General features: G+C 45.2%; 5 protein-coding genes across 5 annotated transcripts; 3 read left to right on the forward strand and 2 right to left on the reverse strand.

Moving 5' to 3' along the window:
- ATNIH1004_008031 (uncharacterized protein) lies at positions 1-3028 on the forward strand (the record flags this gene model as incomplete). The annotated part of the gene is made up of 3 exons (XM_033572644.1): positions 1-137; positions 2689-2818; positions 2879-3028. 3 exons carry the CDS (start codon positions 1-3, stop codon positions 3026-3028), a joined length of 417 nt encoding a protein of 138 aa, XP_033425959.1.
- A 3388-nt stretch (positions 3029-6416) lies between these two features.
- Positions 6417-8395, forward strand: ATNIH1004_008032 (GMC family oxidoreductase; the record flags this gene model as incomplete). Its single annotated transcript, XM_033572645.1, has 4 exons — positions 6417-6784; positions 6850-7726; positions 7789-8290; positions 8346-8395. The coding sequence occupies 4 exons, from the start codon at positions 6417-6419 to the stop codon at positions 8393-8395; spliced, it is 1797 nt and encodes a 598-aa protein (XP_033425960.1).
- Positions 8396-8567: 172 nt separating this feature from the next.
- ATNIH1004_008033 (uncharacterized protein) lies at positions 8568-8897 on the reverse strand (the record flags this gene model as incomplete). Its single annotated transcript, XM_033572646.1, has 2 exons — positions 8568-8753; positions 8817-8897. 2 exons carry the CDS (start codon positions 8895-8897, stop codon positions 8568-8570), a joined length of 267 nt encoding a protein of 88 aa, XP_033425961.1.
- Positions 8898-11341: 2444 nt separating this feature from the next.
- ATNIH1004_008034 (uncharacterized protein) lies at positions 11342-14708 on the reverse strand (the record flags this gene model as incomplete). Its single annotated transcript, XM_033572647.1, has 5 exons — positions 11342-11612; positions 11760-12026; positions 13715-14125; positions 14205-14519; positions 14593-14708. 5 exons carry the CDS (start codon positions 14706-14708, stop codon positions 11342-11344), a joined length of 1380 nt encoding a protein of 459 aa, XP_033425962.1.
- A 6420-nt stretch (positions 14709-21128) lies between these two features.
- ATNIH1004_008035 (uncharacterized protein) lies at positions 21129-21476 on the forward strand (the record flags this gene model as incomplete). The annotated part of the gene is made up of 1 exon (XM_033572648.1): positions 21129-21476. One exon carries the CDS (start codon positions 21129-21131, stop codon positions 21474-21476), a length of 348 nt encoding a protein of 115 aa, XP_033425963.1.
- Positions 21477-25397: the final 3921 nt, after the last annotated feature.

The following is a 25397-nucleotide window of genomic DNA, read 5'->3' on the forward strand; positions in this document are numbered from 1 at the left end:
ATGCCTGGAATTCTTCTTATAAAAGCGATCAAGGTCAGCAGCGGCTCACAGAGCAGTATCGCACAGACCCGCGATCGTTGCAGAGGCAAAAATTTCGCTGTGATGGTATTCGACCTTGTTGCACGCAATGTGCTAATGTCGGTTTTGAGTGCAATACTACGACAAATTGACTCGTAGAGCATTTACACGCGGATACATAAAGTTTTTAGAGGCTCGATCATGTAGAATTTGGGGCTTATATATACGGAACAAATTCCGTATGGAACCAGATTGGTTAGAAATCAATCTGATGTTCATCTTGTATATAAACCCTCAAGTTTACGATGAGAATAATAGGAAAAATTAAGCTTCCTCTGAATCACGACACCTGCTGGAAAACAGTTCCTAGAGACCCGCGGCATGTCCTGTCATCGAAAGACTGAATAAAAACGCTAGTGTTGCGGGACACGGACGTGAATGTAAGAGAAGCGCACTAAATCCTTCACCGTCGCAACGTCGAGTACTGGCTGTCCTTCGCGAATGCCCTCATCTCGGAGCTTCTCATCCTCTTGGGATGCCCATATAAACGCAAGAAAATAAAGAATCGGCAGGAGACACGGTAAGAGAGGAAAATTATAAAGCAGCATATAAGACATATAAACTGATAGAACCTTGTCCTGAAGAGCGAGGGATACATCAGAATAATTATTTTCATAGAGATGCTGGTCTTTTTCCTGGTTCGCTCTCAAACGTAGCCATTTGCTGCCGTGGACAACTTTTTCATCCACCTTTTGTTCCCCCACCCCTTTCCCTTGGACATTGTTAAGGCATAATTCAGGCCAGTTCACTTATCCCAAATATACCGCAAACCAATAACCAAAAACCGAGAGATATAGCAATAACCAAAGAATCAATGGATAGCAAAATGTACACATTGTACGTCGTTAATAGGTTTCCGGGGATTGGAGAGCGAGAAGACGATAAACGGGCTGAGTCCGCCATTTGTCCGGGGGGGCAGCTGCGGACCGGCTTTTCACAACCAGACCTGTAATCTCCCCTAGTCAGTGCATCTTGAATTACTGGTGAAGCAGCTAAAGAACCGGCGTAAAAGAAAAGAGAATAGGTGAATATGGGGGCGAGTATGGTGTTGGGTGAGTAAATCACCTCAAATTCATGGCTTAAATTATTAATACTGGACTCCAAATCATAACTAGTAAAAGAAATTTAACTAACGAGATGTGTAATGAGCTATGCAGTTTACCCCAGTATACGATACCAAGATTCACACATTGACACATAAATTTATTTAACAGCGACATTTATTATACGTAAAGATGACGTACTTCTCGCACGGTATATATTGAGTACCGTGTCTAGAGCGGCACTGTCTGGGGGCGCAATTTCAAATTATTTGCTTTTCTTGTCACATACACCATTATGGATACGTGATAAGTAGATATGAAAAGAAAGCTTTCTTAGCCACCTCTTCGAACGATGTGCTTGGGCACGCTGCGTAGTTGATTGTGGATCTGACCAAGAGCTATATGCGATATTACTACTGTGTGAGAACAGCTAGTTAAAATGCAGCTTACCCTTCAAATACCCAAGAAGTCTCTTCTAGCACTTGGACCCTACCTGGACATAGCCACGGCCATTCTTCTGTCCACCAGTAACTAACCACAACAGTAGGGTGACTTTCGGCTTTCATAATAGGAGATAACAAGTTAGGCATTTTAAAGCTCTAAAATAACCTCTCTCACGTAATGAAGACGGGCTAGACACAAGGATATTTTATTAGCAAATGATTTGCTTATCATGGCCTAAATTATATCCAGCACCCGGGTGGGCAGCTCTTTATTAATATTTAGGTAGCTAATAATTTGAAACAGGAAGCCTCTAGGAGTGGTCTATTTCGAATCTTAATTACATCTAAGTATGATCCATCTCAAGAGAACCGTGGATATTCTAGCCTGAATGCGAACGATTGCCACCTATAATAAGGGCACCATCAATCTCCAGGCCAGCTGAGATTTGTGGAACATTTACGATACGGCATTATCAGCAGGTGGGTGGGTCCAACCACTTGTCGGGAATACATAGTCAACTACCGAGTTGGAGATACCTAGGCTGACCGTTGGGAGGGATTCGGGATCCCAAAAGGGTTCAAGTCCCGTCCCACAATCCCAATGGGAAAAAAAACATCTCTTTCTGCGCGAATCGAATATTTGAAATTACGCCGCTAAAACAAGCCGCACTCGGCTCAAAATTTGATCAATTACTTGTGACTCCAATCGCTATCGACTGATACCAATTTAATTGGGTCTCCTTGGTGGCGATGGCGAGGAACGCGTTCTCGCCTTCACAAGCTAAAGGGCGCGACCCTGAACGCGTCCCAAGAAGGCCGCGTTTCCAATACAACACCATGAAGGAGCTTGAAGGAGCAGCTAAACAGGTGCTAGAACACATTAATAAAAGTCCGAATCTGTCTGCCAATAACTTTGTATTAGGATTTATTCGCAGTGTTTAGAAAATCACACATAAAGGGGAAACACATGTCCTCACAGAGGTTAGAGACGCGCTTAAGCGACTGGAAATTAAAAATGTGCAAATCCGCAAGAAAGTTAAAAGCATTAAAAAGTCTACTAAAGACAGTACACCACGGGCAGGATCGTTCGATTCAGCCAGTTTCTGGAGAGCTAACTATACTAGGTGGCAAGGGGACGCGCAGACAGCCGGCGCCCTGTCTACCAAGGGTTCCTCCGGTCAAACCTCCACCCCAGGTGTGTCTGCCGACGAACTGGTGGTAGACAGTGATTTTGTTGTTAAGATCCCGGACGCAGTAATTAGAGAACAACTCCGAAGGAGCAGTAACAACAATATTCGCTAAAAGGTTGAACAGGCACGTGCTGCAGCAGCTAAAAAGACTGTTAGTGCAGCTCTAAGCAGTGCTGTGGTTACTGCTGCGTGCCAACTACCATCGGGTGATATCCGCTTGCGAGCCAGCAGTGCAGCAGCAACCAAGGTGCTTAGAAAATACGCAGAGGCATAGGTTAAGGTTTTTGGACCTAGCGCACATATTCCTGAACTAACATGGGGGGTGGTAGTAGTAGTAGTAGTATTCATACTCGGATCTGTCAGCTCTACGCCGAGTGCCGGAAAAGGTCCCGTTCCGACGGCTGGGCCAACCGTCGGGGTAGTTAGTGTTGGAACATCGGGATATCCCTCTGCTCCGGATGCCGGTCTGCATTGTCTTAGTCAGCATCTGTTATGTAACGTAATCGGACACCGAATGTCGCAAGACACCGAATGTCGCGCCGCTCACCGCTTCTTTTGAAGTTCTTCCCCCCAACCTTTAGAAGCTCAATATTTTTATATTTTGAAGCCTTTTCTTATCAATATTATTAAAATGACGTCTATTTCAGAGGATGAAAGAATGAAAATGGCTATTAAAGCATGGAATAATGGCCAATTTACATCAAATGCTGCCTGTGCTAGAACATTTGATGTGCCTATTCAAAAGCTTCAACGTCGATTTCTAGGAATACCCTCCCGCAAAGAAATAGACGCAAATGGACGAAAGCTATCCAATCTTGAAGAGGATACATTAAAAGATGAATTATTAATATGGCTGAGCGTGGTCTACCACCGCGGATCTCCCAAGTTCGATATCTTGCTGGACTTTTAATATCTGCACGTCAAAAGTCTTCGTCGTCATCCCAGGCCTCTATCTCAGATCTAGTTAGTGATAAAATGGGTTAATCGATTTATTTCACGCCACGATGATATTAAGTCAAGATATAATCGTCGATATGACTATCAGCGGGCAAAGTGTGAAGATCCACAGGTTATTAAGGGCTGGTTTCAATTAGTTTAAAATACTGTAATCTCCTTGGTCCGAAAAGGGTAAGACTAGGTTACAGGGTACACCCAATTGCCACGCCACTGCAAAAGGTCAACTAGACTTGGTAATACCAAGTCTGGCTCCCAATTCACTTATCTACCGTCTCCGCGGTCACACTAAATTAGCTGTGATTACAATACTATACAAAAATATGGTATTTTAGAACAAGATATCTACAATATGGATAAAACTGGCTTTCAAATGGGAATTACATCTACTGCTAAAGTTGTCTGTGGCGCGGAAACACGCAAATCCGATGCTAGATCTATACAACCAGGCAATAGAGAATGGATTACATCGATTGTGACTATTAGAGCAAGTGGCTGGGTTCTACCCCCGCAGATTATTTTTTTCTGGGAAGAAACATCAATCTCAGTGGTATTCTGTTCTACCTAAAGATTATCGATTAAGTCTTAGCGACAATGGCTAGACCAATAATAATCTGGGACTAGAATGGCTATAAGAAGTCTTCGACAAGCATACAAGATCCCGCACCGTTGGTCAATATCGATTGCTTATTTTGGATGGCCACGGGAGCCATGCAACTGCTGAATTTGATCGATACTGTATAGAACATTTAATTATTCCACTTTATATGCCTCCTCATTCATCTCACCTCCTTCAACCGCTTGATGTTAGCTGTTTTGCACCTCTAAAGCGCTTTTATGGCCAAAAAGTGCAAGAAATGATAAGCAGTGGTATTAAAGCTATTGATAAAATAGATTTTCTATCTATTGTAGTGGAGGAATTCGAGGGATTGGCACATGACATTTGTATAGATTGTTATTATCTTAAGTCCTCGTTCGAAGAGGTAATGGACAATCAACAACCTTCTCACAGACCATGGGACGCAGCTGCGTAAAGGGAATGTTGTCTTCTCTCCTGCCAGGAACTTGTGGGCTCGGGGCCCACAACTTCTGAATTGTCTAAGAGTGTCTCCTTGACCTACTCCTTTGGAGTTCTACCATTTCCCTCTCATTCAGTGCTTTCCAGCTGGCTGTAAAATCCTTAAAGTATAAAGCTTAGAGAGGACTTATTAGCTATAATACATGCATGGATCCTTGCTGCTGCCTTGCCTCCCAGGCGGCTATAGCCGTACCATATTTATTCTAACTCTCCCCAAGAGAGGCCTCGTCTATCAGTAACTTCGCTTTTAGTTGGCTTAAAACTGTGGGAAAAGCGTAAGGTCTGTCCCGTTAAACTGTTCGGGGTCGGCTAGCTTCGGGCGAGGGTGCTGTTGTGTAGGAGGTAGGGGGTTAGGTACAGGTGCTGCGCTTGGTGTGGTGTTTAAGGTTACCAGGGTTAGAGTTATTTGGAGTGCTGCTTGGAGCTCCGCGTGTAATATCTAGATTTGCCCTTGGAAGTAATCCTGTTGTAGACCAAGAGCTATTTGCTGTTGTTCTATTATTTAACGAAATAGGGGTTCGGCCCATGTTGGTAGTTTTATACTCCCACTTGGTGGGTTATATTCTCCTTCCATTCTGTTCAGTATTAGCTGTTTTCCGTTCTGTTCTATTTTATTCTGTTTTAGTATAAGGTAAGTAAGATGAACGATTCCTAATATTAAGGGCTAAACCCATAAAACCTACAGGATAGGTTATGTACAAGAAGGAATTGTTAAAGAAGGGAAGAAAGGAAGAAAGGAAGAGGAAAATAAGCGGTAAACAAACAAGGTGGAGAGTCACGTGACATTAATTAAGGGCCAATGGGCCAAAAGGGGACAGTAGGGACAGTAGGGACAATAGGGACAACGGGGACAGTAGGGACAACAGGACATTGGCCCGAGAGGTTAAACGGGCACTAGCCCTTTACAGGTTTGCCCACGTGCGACTGACCTGTAGTCTCTTCCACCCCCACTCCTAGAATGTCATATTGCTTAGTTATGTTTGATTTTACCCACTATGTACGTACCTGTTTGTTAGTTCAAATCCTACCACCCAGGGGTGGTAGGTAGAGCATGCATAGTCTCTGACTGAAAAATGCTCTATAATATGGAAGAAGAAAAAGAAGAAGAAGAAGAATAATAATAATAATAAGGTTCTGTCCGGCCCAGGATCCACCGACGATGAGCGAAAGTCCCTCGATCCTTAAAAATAACCTAACCTGATCAATCACTCAGCAAGATCGAGCCATGGTCTCAGCTCCCAAGCAACCGTCTAAACCTCAGTCGGCGTTTCAGGATGGAAAATATGGATTCCCCAAACGTTAATTCGGCCGGCCCTCAAGGCATTAAAGCTGTGCGGATCTGCCGATAAAGTCCACCCCCACACCCCCTAATATTGGGCCGATCCAATTTTTGGGGTGGATTTTCTGGTAGGTCGACCAGGGGTGTTCTTGACATGATCAGATCCGTTGCCCAAGAGGGTCGAGGAATACCCTGCTCGGCTGCTACCCTCCTTCTAGTCGAATGTATGCTCCGCGGACTATAAGAATGGTTTGGTCCCTCGGTGTCGTGGCCGAGGTCCTTGCACGCCCTCCCCCTTGATTACTTGTCCGCTGTCAGACTCCAGGAACATTCCAGGCGTAGAAACTGGCCATGCTGCGCAAGGCCATTCTCTCTCTCGCTCTCCCTCTTCTGGGTGTCCAGGCCCTGCTGGGCACCAATGAGTACGATTACATCGTCGTTGGCGGCGGCACAGGTGGCAATGTAATTGCCACTCGCCTGGCAGAGAAGGACTTTAAAGTCGCTCTGATCGAGGCTGGCGGACATTACGAGTTGCAGTCTTTTGCTGCCGTTCCGGCAGCCGATGCTCTGCCCGTGGGCTCCAGTCCCAATGTGAAGTCTTCGATTGACTGGGGGTTTATTACCGAGGCTTTCCCTGGTGCCAATAATCGAGCTATCCATTTTGCACGCGGTAAAACGCTGGGTGGGTCGTCGGCGTTGAACTTTATGATCTATCAAAGGTAAGTGCTGGCGTCTTGATCAGAGCTTTTGTTTTAGCACAGCACTAATATCGCGCGCGCACAAGACCAACCGTCGAATCCATGCAGCAATGGGCAGATGCGGTCGATGATAAGAGCTATTCCTTTGACGAGGTACTGCCCTTCTACAAGCGCAGCACTCACTTCACTCCCTCCAACACGGAGTACCGATTCCGCAATGCCTCGACCAAATACGACGGGTCCGCCTTCGAAGAAAACGGCGGTCCCCTGGAGGTCTCCTATGCCAACTACGCCATGCCCTTCTCGAGCTGGATGAAACTGGGCATGGAGGCGATCGGCATCAAAGAGGCGCAGGACTTCAACAGTGGCTCCCTGATGGGCTCGCAGTATTGCTCGTCAACCATCCGTCCCAGCGACCAGACCCGCAGCAGCTCCGAGTCGTCGTTCCTCAAATCACCGCCCAGATCCCTGCACGTCCATGCGAACACGTTGGCCAAGAAAATTATCTTCGACAAGAACAAGAAGGCAACGGGCGTACAAATCAAAGGTCCCCTCGGTAGGATCTCTACTCTCAAGGCCAGCAAAGAAGTTATCGTATCTGCCGGTGCATTTCAATCCCCCCAACTGCTCATGGTGTCCGGAGTCGGCCCTGCAGACACGCTTAAGGAGCATGAAATCGAGGTCGTTGTCAACCTTCCCGGTGTCGGCCAGAACATGTGGGATCATCCTTTCTTCGGGCCCAGCTATCGCGTTAGCGTCACGACGTTCACCAAGATTGCTCGCGACCTGCTTTACCTGCTCAGTCAATTCCTGAACAGCGTCGCCACCGAGAAGGGCCCCCTTACCAACCCCATCGCCGATTTTCTCGCATGGGAGAAGATCCCAGCCAAGTTGCGCTCCTCGTTCCCGGCACAGGTGCAGAAGACTCTGCGGCAGTTCCCGAAGGACTGGCCCGAGGCCGAGGTCAGTGTCCCTTTCCCCTACCCTCGCGTTGTTGTACATGTATGCTGACGATCATCAAATAGTATATTTCCGGAGCCGGTTACATCGGAAACTTCTCCGACCTCCTGACGACTCAGCCCCAGGATGGCTTGCAGTATGCTTCGATGCTGGGGGTCCTCGTGGCCTCAACCTCGCGCGGCAACATCACCCTGAAATCTGCCGACACTGCAGACCTCCCCCTGGTCAACCCCAACTTGCTGGCCACCGAATCCGATCAGCAGATCGCCATCGCCATGTTCAAGCGCATGCGTGAAGCGTTCCAGAGCAAGGCCATGGCTCCCGTCGTTATCGGCGAAGAATATTACCCCGGCAACAAAGTCAGCTCGGACGAGCAGATCCTCGAATTTATTCGTAATCACGTCATGACACTGTGGCACCCGGCTTGCACCTGTAAGATGGGTACCAAGAATGACGAGATGGCTGTACTCGATAGCCAGGCTCGGGTGTATGGCGTCAGCGGACTCAGGGTTGTTGACGCCAGCTCCTTCCCCATCTTGCCCCCGGGCCATCCTCAATCCACTGTTTGTAAGTTCATTCGTTATGCAACACACGATTCGATTGGTGCTGACAGTTGTAACAGATATGCTGGCTGAAAAGATTGCCGATCTCATGGTTAGCAAGTCTTCATAGGAGGATTCTAGCCAGGCACTCGGCTTTTCTTCTCGCCGGCCAGAATTGTATTTCTATTTAATTTGTTATACAACCTCTCTTTCCATGTATATAATTTTCTCATATAATCTGTGATTATCACAATTGATATTTCGGTTTCGACGGATGCTATAGCCTCACTAAATCCCTCACATCAGGATTCTTTGGCTGCATTAAACGCCTTTCCACAAGCCCGCAACTCATGCTGGCCATTCACAATCGAATTGCAGAAATCACGATTACTCCCCTCGTACTCACTTCTCATATTATCAAACTGAAAGTGGGAATCGCTATCATCCACCAGCAGACAATACTGTCCCTGCTTCAAGACGATGGCCCCCTACAAGAAATTCTCAATAATGGTGTAGGGGCAGTCCTGCGGGACTTTCTCCGAGCCGCTTACTTCATCGGGGTATTTCAACATATCCTGGATCACGCAGTTGTTGACCTGCTCGCTAAGTGTATTGACTAGTATCAACTCCATGAGCCTATGAAGGTCTGAGCCTTCTAACTAAGCGAATACTCCAGTCCAAATACATAAGAATAAGGGTCAATTTGGATGACGAAATACGGCGGTATCTAAAGGTTGATATAATAATTGACTTGCCACCATACCCACTAGCGCCATAGTCTGTATCGGAGATGTGTAAAACTTACCTCCGACATAGCCGTGAAATAGAGTTTTTGAATATTTCTAGAATGGGCTGTTTCGATCGGACTCTCAAAGTTTTCGTATTATAGCTATTTCGGCGGATGCAGAATCGTCATATTTATACAAAAGCGGATAATCGTTGCTCGAGCGATAGAACACAGAAAGCCGACATTGCTATCCAATATTGTCGTTTATTTGAGCTTGCATAACGTGCTACTGAGAACTAACATTGAGTTTAATCATGTCTGTTTCAACCAGATGGGAAGACGAGGGAGTTTCCCCTCGGTATTTCCAGCATGCTCTGCACTAATCAGGATAGTGTTTCATATTCCTCTGAACAAATGGCAGGGCACTGATGGAGTGACAATACAGGTAGCCTTGCAGGAAAACAGTAAGAATCGAGAGTCAGGCAGGCGTTCCGTCTCCTGGACTTCTTCGTTGACCGTTGTCTCAACATTGAACTGCCAGCATTTCAGACTGACGAGGCATAGAGTCGACTGGAGGATAAGTTGGTGATGAAACATCGTTTGCACCAGATGGAATCAACCTGAATTGGCAATATGTGCGCGAGTACGGGATCGTCCCCAACTTTGGTAATTGTCACGGCAAGGTCAAGGTCAAGTCGTGGGCCCGGGGCCCACGACCTCCAGATCACCTGATTTCCAGCCCTAGCCCTATCCAATCACGTGAGCACACATCCTACACCCTCCTTCCCAGCAACACCCCTACAGATAGCTCCTCAAGTTAGTTGTTTCGAATATGAGTCGCCCTATATTCTGAATAGATCTCGTTTCATTCAATTTAGGTTTAGGACCGTGACAGTTCAGCCTCTAACACTAGGTTGTTAAAATACCGGTGGATTTATCATCTATACATCCACTTGCCTCTCAATATTGCCGCCTTTCAAATCATCTCTCCATCGGCACGGCATCTTTATTCTATAGCAAATAGGACGTGAAGGGTCCGATTCGCCGACATCGGTAACCCGTTTAGCCTTTTAAAGGCCGACATTTAATAAGTGCCCTTATCCAATGTACTCGAAGTCTTCATATGTTTTGTCCACTAGGCCTAGCCAGTAGTTCTACACTTTACAATAGCATGGGAGGGTAATATATATTCAATATACGTATCTTACCACACTGAAGCGTCTTGAGATATTCATTAAATAGACCGTCAGCAGCCATCTTAATAATGGGGATTTATTGGATGCAAACGATCCCCTGGACTGTCCTGTCGCGAATCTAATGGAAACGTATTGGCGATATGCTCCAGTCGCTTGGTAAGGTTAATCGCAGTTGTCCGTCGACTGCACCATCTTGTCCATCTCAGTTTGGTGCTTCCAATCCAGCATGCTGCACGCGCGGATTCTGAAGCAGCCATCTCGTCTTCAATCGCACTCTTGACAACACAAGATTAATTTTGACCAAGTGCCGGTCGCACTGATTCATTCACTATGTATATATATCCTCGCTATTGCAAAAGAAAACAAGATGCGTTTGGCCGTCACCATTATTAATCAGATCAGACAATGTCTTGCAAGCCACTCCGGTATTATCTAACCGGAGAACGGAAGCCCACCGCACACAATCTCCTCAGACCAGGTGGTCATCTATAGCCGACCATATGTCTTGGAAAGCTACCTTTCGACAGCTGCAAAGAGTAGTACCCGTATTCACCGCATTTAAAAACCATCGCGTGTTTATTACACTTGACTAGTTCGCGTGACTTCAACGATAATCCTCAAGGGAAGTTTCTGGCAAAACTCGTCTCTTCTTCCTTCCCGTCTAAGACGGCGGGACGGTTGCGTCAATCTATATCACATACTAGAAGGTCATGAGCCACCGCTGCAAGCCGAGAGTGTTGGGGACATGCGATGCAGGTAACTTAAGTGGAATAAAAAAATACAGGACCCGTCATTCATACTTGACCCAGGCGACCCGTACTTTCACCGGCACTTGGCCACATCCCGCTGCGTCCGGTGCGCGACGATAACCCAGAAGAACACCGCGTAAAACCAAGGAACGGGCTCTCGAAGCCCATGATGAGCCCCTAGGCAAGAGCGAAGAGCACATTACAGGTATAGTGGATCTTACGCGCGTATGTGTACCAGCCATCGATGAGAATCTTCTCACCGCAGTCCGTGGCTATAGTTCTAGGATTGTGCACCTCCTGCCAGGGTAGATGCGGGAACGTTCTCCGTTTCACGTGCCCGTCTCTATCATCCGGAAGGAGTTTTTCTGGCTGTTCGCGGTGTTCCAGACCCAGTACACGAAGAGCTAAGCGACGTACAACAGGGCTAAGGCGGTCTTATCCCACGCGTACGTGGCCGGGTGCCGGGAAGCCAGGAAAACCGCGCCGTGGCAGTACGTCATCGGGACATTAGCCATGTTCCAGAATATCAGCATGAATCGGAATTTCTCCTGATGTATGTCCCAGGTGGTTAAAGTGAGTTGTTCTCCTTTAGCGCACGCATAGTGGGCCAGAACAAGGAACAGGACTTCGCCGGACACGTAGCCAAACTGTTCATACTGCTTAGCGGCGGCGCAGCTGCAGCCGAAGAGTAGAAACCACGGAATGCGGACTTCGTAGAACATTTTAAAGTCCAGGATCCCGCAAAGGCGAGTCAGCTCGGCCCCCATAAAGAAATCATAGGTCACTTAGCCAGTGGTGCGATGCTGCGCGCCACAGGCCCACGCAGAACCGTAAGCGTAGACACTGGTCAGGACGCCTGATACAATGGCGACGGGCATGATCGGACCGAACTCGTCCGGCAGGGTGTAGATGGGGAAATATTCCGTGATGTAGAGGGCGGCCATGACGACGATCATGACGTAAAAGCTGGCGAAGGCGGAGCGATGGGCTTGCCTTAACCAGTGAAACCCGGCAGGAGGACGTAGCAGGCGGCCTCGAAAGCGTAGAATGTCCAGTAAATCCGCCAGGCCTAGAGATAAGGGAACACGCCTGTGTATACGAGACCCATTAGATAGTTAGCAAAGGCCGGCCAGCTCTGACCCTCCCGAGGGAGAGGCAATTTGCTGCTATAGTATGTCGCTCAAATCCACATGTAGTATATTAGCAGAGGGAGGCCGATTATCAGGGCGAGGGTCCCCAGAGAGCCGCCGAATTCGAACCCTTTGGAGTTGTAGCTGTTGTTGTTGTTGACGGCTGCCGTCTTATAAATTTCGGTGCTTAAACTGGACTTGCTGTGCACCAGGGGTGCCCCTTTACCCTGGCGGGGGCGAGTATTTGTCGAGTAGGCTGCTAACATCTCGAGAGGAAGGCGAAATATATCAGCGTCTCTGAAGCCCCACACAGCGACCCAGCCTTTGTCTGACCTCGCGCAGAGGACGAGAGGGAACTAGGATTCGAATGGGGACAAAATCTGGTTCTTAGTTTTAGTCTTGTTTAGCAATTTCCTATAGTCTGCTAATTCCAGGATATGCTACTACATACTACACAGGACAGGCTAATGCGAGAACAACGAATGCCGGGACAAGACAGGGGTTAAGGCCGCGACAGAAAAAATATAAATTAAACATCTGCCAGACCATACCACCTCGTTTCTTAATCTTTCTTTCTTTCTTTTTTTTTAGGGAGTCCCTAGGGGACTGAAAACTGGGAGTTTCCAGGAATAATATCCATCACCAACCAGGCGGCCAGCACATCCCACTGGAATGGAAGTGCTGCAGCACCCCTGCGCTGGATATTATCTTGTGCTACTCAGGCCTTTCACACTCCTAGTTTTTACCAATGGTGTATTGTCCGAAAGTGCTGTGCATAGCCTGGTCTGAGGAAACTGGGAAACGAGTAGCTTCTCTCCCGGTGAACGGTTCCCTGCCGCACGGCGTGCTGGGGAGAATAAACTAGTCGCGGACTGGATCCGAATTAGTGAGAACGCTAAAATCCATGATATCCGGTCCTGCTGGGTGATTTGGTCTCCTCGGCCATAGATGGGAAGGGGCTGAGGGGTCATCTTCACTCAGATATCTCGCATAACCAAGGCGAGGGTGTTAGCCATTATAATGTAGAGTATGTGCCTTGTCGCGAGTCAGACTCGGGCCCCTTGCGCCGGGCGTGCAGGGACATGCTGATGGTCCCTACCAGCTACGGATCCCTGTAATACTTCCAGAGCTGTCCTGCTGGATATTCCCCGGTGCGGGTGCCGTTCATCTTTATACTGGTCTCGCAAACAACCCCACCATCGCGTGTGCCCGTTCAGCCTACTAGCCTGTAGCATCGAATCGGCAAACAGATCGTTGCGGCACCGAAAACCCCCATGGGCTCGAGGAGGGCCATCAGATTGGCCTTTCAGATCGTGTACAGTTACAGGCCCTGTGCGACACGGTCCATGGAAGGACACGCGTTCCACACTCATTTTAGACCTGTAGCGAAGAGGACTGTTGTTATAGAGATAACCCCAGCGCGGACTGTGTTATAAATAATCCCACGTGTTTATACCACGACACATATCAGTGCGCCAGGGTTTTATGAAAGCCCGGCGCCACATACAGGACCACAGTTCCTGTCTGTGCTGATCTCGCAAGAGCGGGTTCAAGAACGATATATTTTCCAGGCCAGTTATATTATACATATTTAATGTGCCAGCTCCAATATAATATATATATCTCTCCACCAACCCAATCGCTCACAACCGCCCCTTTAAATGAGCCCCCCCATCCGTAATAAGCACGGCGCCATTTAGATGGCTCGCTGCCCGACTTGACAAGAACACCACCAGGCCAGCGATATCCTCCGGCCTGCCGACCCGCTTGTTCGGCGACTTCTCCTCCAACACCTTTATCCCACCCTGCAAGCTGATCAAGGCATCGGCCATCTTGGATGGGTAGAAACCCGGCGCAATTGCATTGGTCAGGATGTGTCGGGGGCCGAGCTCAACCGCGAGGTTCTTCGCCAGGTGGATAGCGGCCGCCTTAGAGGCCGAGTAGCTGAATGTAGCATTCTTCCCCAGAGTGCCCAGCACCACGCCCGCAATGGAACTGGTGATCAGGACGCGCGAGGGATCGTCCCGTGTGGCTTGAACCGAGAGGAGAGGAGTGAATCTATAACTGTGAGCGACTCTCACTGGCAGGAAAAAAAAAAAAAAAAAAGAAAGAAGGAAAGACAGAAAAAAGAACCTACTTCTGAATTAAATAGAAGACGCTCTTCACATTTAAATCCATCACCTTGGAGAACATGGCCTCTGGATGAGTATCGAACTTCTCCCCCCACGTGGCGCCCGCATTGGCGAAAAGGATATCGACATGATCGGTCGTCTTCTTCACCTCCGCGACGAGCCGATCCAACTCGGAGATGCGCGAATTATCCGCCGGCACGGAGATTGCGCGCGCCCACGATCTCTTGTTCGGGAGCGCATTAAGAGCCGCCACGGCTTCTTCGCACGCCTCAGCTTTGCGGGATGTAATGTATACTTTGGAGCAGCCGGCTTGAAGAAGTCTAGTATGCGAAGTTAGACAAATAGTAGCTTATTTTGCAGCAACGCGAGTCGGGAGCGGACAAAAAAACATACCCGCTTGCTGCGTGGAGTCCTAAGCCTCTGGATCCACCGGTTACAACAGCGACCTTGCCATCGAGAGAGAAGATAGATTCAAAATTGGACAGTCGGACCTGATCGGCGGCAGACATACTGATTGTAGTGTGGATAGGAAGGGAACTCGCTGAGCGTGGTAGTCTTTATATAGCACTGGAGGAAGGGTTGCCGGGCCGAGGCCGAGATCGAGTGGGTACGAACCCCGCCTGTCGATTATTAAACAGGTGGAGTTTTCAACAATCAGGCAATGCTGTCTCCGACAGCTTATATATATACCCCAGCCAATATTAGCCGGGCCGGAAGCTCCGGGCTGGATGGCTGCACGATTAGATCAACGGAGCTTTCAGCAGATCCGCATGGGTTTAGTAGCGGAACCTGATCTGTCCCCTTCGTCAAGATAGTGACAAGTGGTCTAGGGAGCTTTGGCCATGGTACTTGCTTCCGGTGGGATGCAAATAACCCCTACCCGACCGAGGGATTTACAATCCCTGCAACGTAAACGGCGCATGTGGAAGTGCAGGGTTCGAGTGTTCTTGTCGACAAGCCGTCGTCAGCCGTTTATGACAGCGGCCGTGGTAGAGGCACGATGCTGGACAACCCCTCCGTTCGACCTCTCTGCTCGCCCTGATATACAAAAAATTGATATTCAGCACTGCTGGGGGAAACGGGAGACTGTGCTTAATGCAGGTTACTTATTTGCCAACTGTTCTAGGCATCTGCCCTGATGGCCTGCAAATCTAGTTAATCAGCGTGGAAGACATGCTGCCTCACAAGCCGTATTGTTATGCCATCATACGAGACAAATACTCAAGATCTTGACGATTTTGACCGAATTGCTGAAGACCTAGATGGATTTGCCCGACCACCAGAATGAATATGAGGACTATAACACTATGTCCCCACATAAGATTCGTACAACCGCTTTACCTTGGTGGTGTCAAGATGAGTAACAAAAGCGCTGGCCAAGATTGTTATATATGTCAATTGACATCTTATTAATTCCGGTAATAAGAGACGAACCTGAGCGAGTCTTTTCAGGAGCACGTCATACAATCTCATGGGAAAGAGCACAGCTACCAGCCAAAAATATTAAGCGAATAGAATATTTAAAGCACTTGTAAAAGAGTGGTATTTCAGAAGACAAACTTAAAGGATAGCTAATTAAATCCTGTCAACAATTAGCTATAAAGATAAGTAGCTCTATCGATTCGGACATTGCGTAACCTTATAACCCTGTACATTGCAGCCAGAACATCTAGGTAGAGCTCTATCTGTCTGGATAATTTCATCTGCATGATTTTGGCGCTCTATACGAATTTGGGCCTCAGATACTGATGTGCCTTCTTCAAAGTAATCTATTTAGTAGAACGCTTTCGCTTTTTAATCTGCTTTTCATATACAGCCTGATATTGCTCAAGTTGATGCTTAAATATTGTCACATCATTTATAGCTCGTTCGGCGCCTTTAATCAGCTGATTTAAACTGGTTTTGATAGGCGAGTCAGGAATGCGAGACCAATTTTTAAGCAGCTTTTAAACGCAGATTCTGAGTTCTTCAGCTGCTTGACCGTATGACGCGTTTTAGGCGCTGAGCTGCCTTGACTGCTAGGTCTACTACCCAGAGGTGTAGGGGTCTTAAGCTGAACTGTCAGCTGAGATAGAACGCGCCCAGGAGATAGAGGAACTAGGCCAGTAGCTCTAAAAGCACTATAAATATTACTGCTGGTAACGGCCTCTGTATGGGCCTCGGGACATGCCTCCAAGAAATCGAGTTTATCGATATGATTAAACCCGCAGCGCATTTTAGATTCAACCAGGCCTCCGTACGCGCGTTTTAAAGGCGAGAAAACAGTAACATCAAGTGGTTGAAGCTTATAATAAGCGTGTGCAGGCATACGGATTGGTATAATATTATTCTCTGCGCAGATCTGATCGAACTGAGGCTCTAGATGGCCATCGTGGCCATCTAAAATAAGTAAACCGTATCGTCCCACAGATCGGCCGGTAGTAATAGGTATAAAATGATTCTGTACCCAACATAGGCCGATTTCATTGCTTGTCCAGCCATTAGGACTAATCTCAATCCTCCAATCAGATGGAACTATCTGATCCTCGTACCAGGCCTCTATATGCACCGTGCCTTTAAAGTTAATACAGGGAGGTAAAGCCCATCCATTAGAACTAATACATCCTATAGAGGTAACCCATTCCCTGTTCTCCGGCTGCAATAAAAATGGCTTGCCTGGCATATTAGATCTAGTAATCACTTTGGCAGTAGCTACTAGACCCATTGTAAACCCTGTTTCATCGAAATTGTAGATATCACTTAAAGCTATACCGTACTACTGAATAGCCTCATTTACCTGCTGAAACCAGGCTCCTAGAATCCTAGGATCCTCTACCTTAGCACGTTGATAGTTGTAGCGACGTGCAAAGCAGATTTTGAGCTCAGGTGTATGCCTGGTAAAGTTGTATACCCATTTCTCCCCTACAGTAGTAGGGGGAGAAGTCGTATCACATTTTAAAAGCAGGATATTGGCCATTTCTCGTACGTGTGCAGGCTGAGGAGGCACTCTACGTTTCTAGTGATAGAATCCACTGCTTAAGCGACTCCTCTTCACTAGTAGTCAATTTATGACTATTGGCACGAATATCGCCTTCAAAAGAGACTCCTTTTAGGCGATCACGTAGTGTAGAAAAAGGTATATTAAATGTCTGAGCCGCCTTCTTCACACCACAAATTTCATTGTTTTTTAGAGCTTATATAGCCAGTAGGATTCTGCCTACCTGTTCAATGCGTGACTTTGATGATTTAGGCATTTTTGGTGGTATGGATGGTGTTTTAATCATCTAAGAAATTAAGGCGCGTTGAAAACGCGGTTGGGGTGCAGGTCGCTTGCCGGTACATTAGGTATAGTAGAGCACACGCGTGTGCATTCGCAAATGGCTGGACAAGGTTTATATATTAGAGGGTGTCAGGACCTAGGTCGAACCCTGCCTGAGGCACCAAGTCTGCTTTATTCACTGTTGATCCCACAATGTAGAGAATTCCCACATTTCCTGTATAATAGAATTCTTTCTTCCTTCCTTCCTTCTCTACGTTTGATGTTTCGTTAGATCGCCACCTTAGATAGAATCTATCCATTTTACCAAGGTAAACAGGATTATTATATTACATCAACGTCATCTCTTCTCTTTTTTAGAGACCAGTTAGCCGTACAAGCTAAGCTTTTAATTAAGCAGCAGCTCCAGCCAACTAATCTCTCCCTTAACGCATATCAGCGCGTTCCCCAAGCTGGTTAATCCGAATCGCTATGAAATCAAATTAAACGAACTCTAAAGATATTTAAAATGGCAAGACCAGGTTAGGAGGTAGGAGAAGACAAGCCCCAGATTAACAGTGTATCTCTATCCTCCCTCAAGGAACTAATAACCTAGAGACTATTACAAAGAATAAGTTTCTTACTAAGGCCCTGGATAATCCCAATGGACTCTTTGAGGAAATACTGCGGATGTGGAACCTGGAGCAAGAAAACAAGGTAAACAAAATCCAGGAAGTTATTAGACAGAAGAACGCAGCACTCGCAGATTTAATTAAGGAACAGGACAAGTACCGTGATGCCTATGCCTATAAATATCTACGTGGCAGGGAAACCAGTGTCCCTTTTTTAACCACTAAGACATGTAAATTAGCTAAGATCCCTAACCCCCCTTCTTTAAGCAGTGGAAAGGACCCCAAATTTAAAGACTGGTTGGCTTAGATAAAAAGTAAAATAGCAGCTAATATAAATTACTATCCTATAGAAGTTATAAAGATTGCCTACATGCAAAGCTATTTTAGCAGTCGCGCCGCAGAGCATGCCGCTCCCCGATTCCGTGAAGATTCTGGCTTTTAATACAAGACTGCTAACGAGATTTTTAATTATTTAAAAAGTGTTTTCCATGACCAGAACTGTAAACAAAATGCTCGTCGACAGCTACGTGACCTTTAAATAAAGTCTTCCCAGAAATACTATAACTTTCTAGCCGAGTTTTTACAACTGGCAGGAGAGTCTTAGCTTCACCAGGAGGATCACAAAGAGGAGCTTTTTAAAAAGGTTACTAAAAAACTAAAAAACCTAACCACCCGGGATTTTTACACTGCTATATTTTTTGATAAATACTCCACTGCATGTGCCCAGGCCTACTATACTATTTAAGTTAACAACGAGGCTAGACGCAAAGACGGGAAGTCTTTAACTAATCCCGGAAATTCTACGAGTACTGATGCTACCAACCCTAAGCCCATGGTAAAGGACACAACCAGTGCTTCGCGTGGTGGAATAACTTAGGAGGCTCGAATCCAGTTAATAAAGGAAGGTAGATGCTTTAACTGCAAGCAGCCTGGCTATATAGTATAGGACTGCCCTTTTAAAAAAAGCCTAAACTAAAGAAAGTACACGTCGAGACTCTCCCGGAGGGTGTTACCAAAGAAACCCAGGAATTAAAAAAGAAAACCCCTAGGGCAAGCCTCCTTCCTAGGGGAGATCTTAGCATCTGCAAGAAACAGACTAGACTTAACCTAATTACTTAGCGGAGACAGTTTTACCGTGCCTAGTTTAGTTAGTAAAAATAGATTTGTTTTTCAAACTTTATCTCTTGCAGATACCGGAGTAAATAGTTATATATTTATTACTCCCTCCCTGGCATACGATCTTGCGTGATAATTGGACCTAATTATTTACTCCTTACTAACCTCCTTCCCAGTAAAAGGATTTAATAAAGAGCCAGGGATACCTTTAATATATCTAATCTACTTAAATTTGCAGGTCGACGGCCGCCGATTCCTGCGAGAACTAATATTAATTACCGAGCTCGGACAGCACAATCTAATTATAGGTCGAAAATAGTTGTTAAAAAATAATATCTGGCTTAACATGCGAAATCAGCGCCTAATATAGCCTGGAGAACCCCCGTTGCAAGAGACCGTGGCGGCTAAAAACGTGGTATATCTCCCAAGACAGATCCTTAAAAACCAGGTCCAGTAGCTACTAAGCATTAGAAGGATACTGATCGACGGGACTATTTAATAGCCTAGAAAAACTAAAAGAACCCCAGAATGGGCAGCGCTCTAGGACACATCTAAATACCGCAAGGGAAGAACAAGTCCAGAATCTTTAAAAAAATAGCTCAAGCTCTTAGTGTAAATAAACTAGAGCCTTAGATAAAGGCACCACCAAAGCCCACACCTAAATCAGTAGATCAACAGCCTCTGGTATTAGTTAATATTGCTATAATTAAAGCCTCTGCCTTTAAAAACATATGGGAAAAAAAAAAACACCGAGGTTTTTATTACAAGTCTTTATAAAATAGACATGGTTCTTGAAGACTAAAAGGAATCCCTAAAGGAACTAGAGATTAAGGATATTAAGGCTTAGCTCCCCGCGGAGTATTAAAAATATATAGATATTTTTTCCAAGCGCGCATTAGATACTTTACCCCTGTCCAGAGGTTTAAAGAACCACTAAATTAAGTTAACAGAACCTTTAAATCTCGGTTACTCACCCTTATACAAGATGTCTATAGAGCACTTGGAAGCCGCCAAGGCCTATATTATAAAGAATCTTAATAAGGGGTTTATTGCACCAAGTAACACCCTATTTAATCCCGCACCTACTAGGGGTTCAAAGAACTCCTAGATAAGCCTGTTACTATTACATGTGATTGAAATTTTGATATCCTTGTGATACTTTTGGGCCGCTACTAGTTACAGTTCTCTAGGCCTCTATAACACCATCACTGTCCTGGAGAGGGATAAGAGGTGGGGACCTAGCTGCCCTGCATACCATAGCAGTTATTTTAGCCGGGTATTCTGCAAAAACAATAAAAACCGTGCTTTTAGTTTACCACTTCTCTTTAAAAGGGGTGAGATTTTTTTTCCTGCGTTTTACTCCACCAAAAACAGGAAGCTTGGACTGCCCTGTAGAATTCACTAGTAGAAAGCCTAAGCTTACTTGCAAGAAGAAACTGTGAGCTGTATCCCCAGTACTACGGCTCCTAGCAATATCTTTCTAAAGCTGTTTAGCTTAGATAGGTATAGGAAAACTGGTGCTGGACCAGAGATATAGGGAACAGTAGAGGTTGAGCTAGTACGCTTACGCTGGTTTTCGAAGCTTCCCTTTAAAAGCTTTTTTGTGGTTTAGAGATTCCCTTTAAAAATCTCTACTTACTAGCTAGATCCCTAGCTAGTAAAGTTTTAGGATCCTACCTGGTTTACTTTTCTACCTGTTTATTTTTTTTTTTTTTTTCTTTTTTATTTTCCCTTGTCTATCAGAGAGAAGAATGGGGTCTTTTGAAGACCCAACCACCCCACCTAGGGACTCGTCACCCAACCCATCGCAGCCACCAAGCCCTAAAAAAAAAGGGACCAAAGGCAAAAGAAAACACTCGTTCATCAGCCCAAAGGCAAGACTTGAGTTTAGGCCTGATTCCAATTCTCCTCCTGAGAGCCCTAATTCCTTTGCGTCATTAAGTCAAATGTCTGAAGATGAAGAGGTGCTCCTTAATAAAAAGGAGATGGAAAAAGCTCTGCAAAAACAAATAGAAAGTGATGCCAAACAAAGTTATATCCAAAAACTTGAGTCTGCAAAGATCTTACTGCAAGAGATCCACCATAGTTTAGCAAATGCTAAGATCCTTGAAGCTCTAGATATGCATCTGGAGGGCCTCTCAGCTATCCAAGACAAATTGCAAAATCCGGAAGCTAAAGGATCCCTGCTTTCCAAAGACAATCAACTTCAAAAACTCCAGAAAGAGGTTAACGCTATTAATCAAAAACTTGATAAAATAGCCCTAGCCTCTTCTCAACCAAAGCAAAACCAGTAAAGCCTTCATACGCAGCAGCAGTCCAAAAAGGAATAAAACCGCAAGTAGTTATCCCAACCAAGAAACAAGATCAGCCAAAACGGGTAGAACAGGCCGCCTACAAAGGTAGTAGGCTTATTCTAGAGGTTTCTGCAGAATTTCTGCAAGACCTAGACTCCTTAAAGCTCCGAAACCAAATCAACCACCAGTTCCAGATAAAAGAAAAGGTAGACAAACCTATAGTAAGGACAGCAAGCACTTCCTTTACTAAAAGGACCCTTATCCTCACCACAATGGACGGTATTCAGGCGCCTTATTTAATAGAGAAGCTGGATGTCTGGAAACCACTTATCCCCTATACTAAGTGGATGTTTGATGAACCATGGGCAAAAATAGTTATTCACATGGTCCCCACCAGGCCTTTTGAAACCCAAGAAGGCATGCAGATGCTCAAGGAAGAGATCGAAATCTTTAACCCAGGTCTAAAACTAATGAGGGCCCCAACATGGCTGACCCCAGAACATGTCCGCGAGACCAAAAATCACTCCTCTATTGTAGTGGACGTGCAGAATGAAGCCATGGCATCCAAGGCAATTAAAAATCAACTCTGTGTTGCAGGAGCTTTATGTAGAGCTACTAAATATATAGAGAAAACTGCCCAATGCCAAAAATGCCAAGGATACAAGCATATTGCCAAATACTGCAAGAATAATCCAAAATGCGCTATTTGCGCAGAAAGGCATGAAACCCAATACCATGAATGTTCCACATGCGAAGTAAAAAGCCAGGAATGTCCCCACACACAGGTTAAATGCGCTAATTGCAATCAAGCCCACAGAGCAGATAGCAAAAACTGCAAGGAATGGGAAAAAGTCAAACCAAAACCAAGGCCTAGGCCTACAGAAAGACCAATCCCAAACAGTAACATGGAATTAGATTACTAATGAATCAGAAAAACACTGATTTAGGAATCTATTTCCTGCAAAATAATACTGGACGCAATCAGAATGCTATGTTATCTTGCTTAGAAATAGGCCTGGAGCTTAATATCGACTTTATTATCATCCAGGAACCATGGATAGCGCCTGATAATAGCTTTACTATATCCCACCCAGCATACACCCCAATCCTCCCTGAGCAAACCAAGGTTAGACCTAGAGTAGCAATCTACCATAGAAAGCTATCTAGGTTTAATTATTGCCAAAGAAACGATATTAGCACTGATAGTGATTTGCTGGTAATAGATATCTTAGGTGCAGAAATCCAAGATCTGCAGCTAATAAATATATATAACGAGCAATCACTAGAGGAAGGCGCCGAGTGGACAATAGAAAGAGCCCTAGCTAGGGTTACCCCCTCCACACATGCAGTAATAGGGGGGACTTTAATGCACACCATAGCTGGTGGAACTCAAAGACATTATCACCTACCAGGGCTGATACTTTGATTAAATGGCTTGAAGAACATCAATGTGAACTGCTAAATAAACCTGACCTGCAAACATGCCATAGAAAAGGAATGAGAAATGTCTCTGTTATTGACTTAACCTTTATTACCAAAGGTCTAAATCAATATAGAGTAAATTGGGAAATTGACCAAGAACTCGCCTCGGGATCAGACCACGAAATTTTGCTTTATTCTGTTGAAGTAAAAACACAAGAAATTGAAAACCCCTGGTCAGTTTACCATATAACCTAAAAATGGCAAATTGGGCATTATTCAGCAAGAAAATCCTCGAGCTAGATACAAGCCAAGAATTCAGACAGGGGAGCTTTAATACCGATATAGAGCTAGAAACCGCAGCTCTAAATCTGCAAGAAATAATTCAAATAGCTGCAGATGCTAGTATCCCAAGAAGAAAACCATCTGCCCAGTCAAAAGCATGGTGGTCAAAGGAACTTAAAATACTAAGGAAACAGCTTGGAAAAGCTAGAAAACTTTGGAAAAATAACCCATGTCCAGAGCTCTACGAAAATCTTCTAGAGATTAAAAATCAATATTTCCGGGAGATTAAGCAAGCTAAATCCGCATGCTGGAACAAATTCCTAGAAGAAGCTCGGAACAGGGAGATTTTCAAAGCTTTTAGCTATACTAAAAGAGATCTGTTCAAAAACTGCCTATCTTGACCTATTCTATAGAGAATCAAGAGAAGCAAGCAATCTCCTTTCAAGATAAATGTCATGCATTTCTTTCCACCCTGTTTCAAAACCCCCGGAGGCTAAGCCCATTGAGTGGCCAACCAACCAGGCAGAGTCAACCAACTGGCCAGAAACCAGGGAAAACGAGGTGTACACTGCTATCTTTAGTAGCTCTACAAAAAAGGCTCCTGGACCTGATGACATCTCATTCTTAATTATTCAAAAGGCTTACCAAAATATTGCTCCGAGATTCCACGAGCTTTATAAAGCCCTAATTAGAAATGGTTATCATCCCAAATGTTGGAAAACTGCCAAAGGGGTTATTCTTAAAAATCCGCGTCTGCTAAAGGGACTACTCCAAGCCCAAGGCCTACAGAGTTATTTCCCTGCTTAACTGCCTAGGCAAGGTAGTAGAGAAGATTATTGCAACTAGGCTATCTTATCTAGCTGAACTCCCGCAATCAATCCTTTACCATGACCAAATGGGGAAGAAAAAAGAAAATCAGCAATTGATATAGCACTATCCCTAGTCCATGACATAGAGGTGGCAAAACATAATAAAATGGTTACTACAGCTCTTTTTATAGATGTAAAAGGAGCTTTTGACCATGTATCTACCAACCAGCTACTTAGAATATGTCTAAAACTAGGTCTTCCACATAACCTGATCCGGTGGATCAAATCCTTTATGTCGGACAGGAAAGTGTTCCTAGCTTTTGACGGTGAAACCAGCAACGAGACCCCAGTGCAAGTAGGGATCCCCAGGGATCACCTATATCACCCATCTTGTTCCTTATATATATTAGAGAGCTCTTTCAGCTTGAAATGTATGAGGAACTAGATAGTGATACAAGGAAAGCCTTTGGAAATACCCGAAAGCCTAGCTATATGGATGATATATGCCTTACTATTAGCTCTAATAGCCTAGAGAATAACTGCAGGCAAATAGAGCTGGTAGCCAATGCCATGTTTAAAAAAGGAGCCAAAGACCATATCCAGTTTGACCAGGATAAAATAGAGCTTATTCACTTTAGCTCTAAACAACCAGACCAAGAAAACCAAGACATCCAGGTTAAACTAGATAATAATATCATAGTTAAACCAAGCCCTATGGTAAAATGGCTAGGAATCTACATTAGATTCTAAACTCCTTTTCAAAGAACACGTGCAAATACGAGTTGCAGCTGCAACTAGGGCATTTCACCAAATAGCGAGGCTCTCAAATACAGAAAAGGGGCTAAGCTTCCAAGCTATAAGACAACTCTATATAGCATGCATTTCGTCTATTGCAGACTATGGAGTCCCTTTATGGTGGAAAGGCCAACAGTACCTAGTAGACCACTACCAGAAACTGCAAAATACAGCCCTAAGGAAAATTCTAGGGACTTTTAAAACATCGCCTATACAGGCCATGGAAATAGAAGCATCCCTGCCCCCACCATTAGTTAGATTTAATAAAATCTGCAGAAACTATGTACTCAGGACTGCTTATTTTATAAAATCCCATGCAATCCAAAGCAGACTTCCAACCACGTTTACGCTAAACCCGGGGGAATTTGCCATTGACCAATCAAGGTTTTTAGACTGGAATGAGAAACCTAGACGGCTAGATCTAGAAGACCCTGAATACCATCCTAGAGACACAAAGAAAACACCCTAGCCAGTTAATTCGACTGCTAGCACTTTTTTCTCTTTTAAAACATGGAAAGGCACCTTCCAGACACTAGATCACACCCTACCCCCTGGTCCCAGCCATTAAACCAAATAATAGATATATCTATATCTAGCAAACCAAAAGAGCAAG

Source organism: Aspergillus tanneri (genome assembly GCF_003426965.1).
Source record: "Aspergillus tanneri strain NIH1004 chromosome Unknown AapTan_7_pilon_pilon_pilon, whole genome shotgun sequence".
NCBI classification, from domain to species: Eukaryota; Fungi; Ascomycota; class Eurotiomycetes; order Eurotiales; family Aspergillaceae; genus Aspergillus; species Aspergillus tanneri.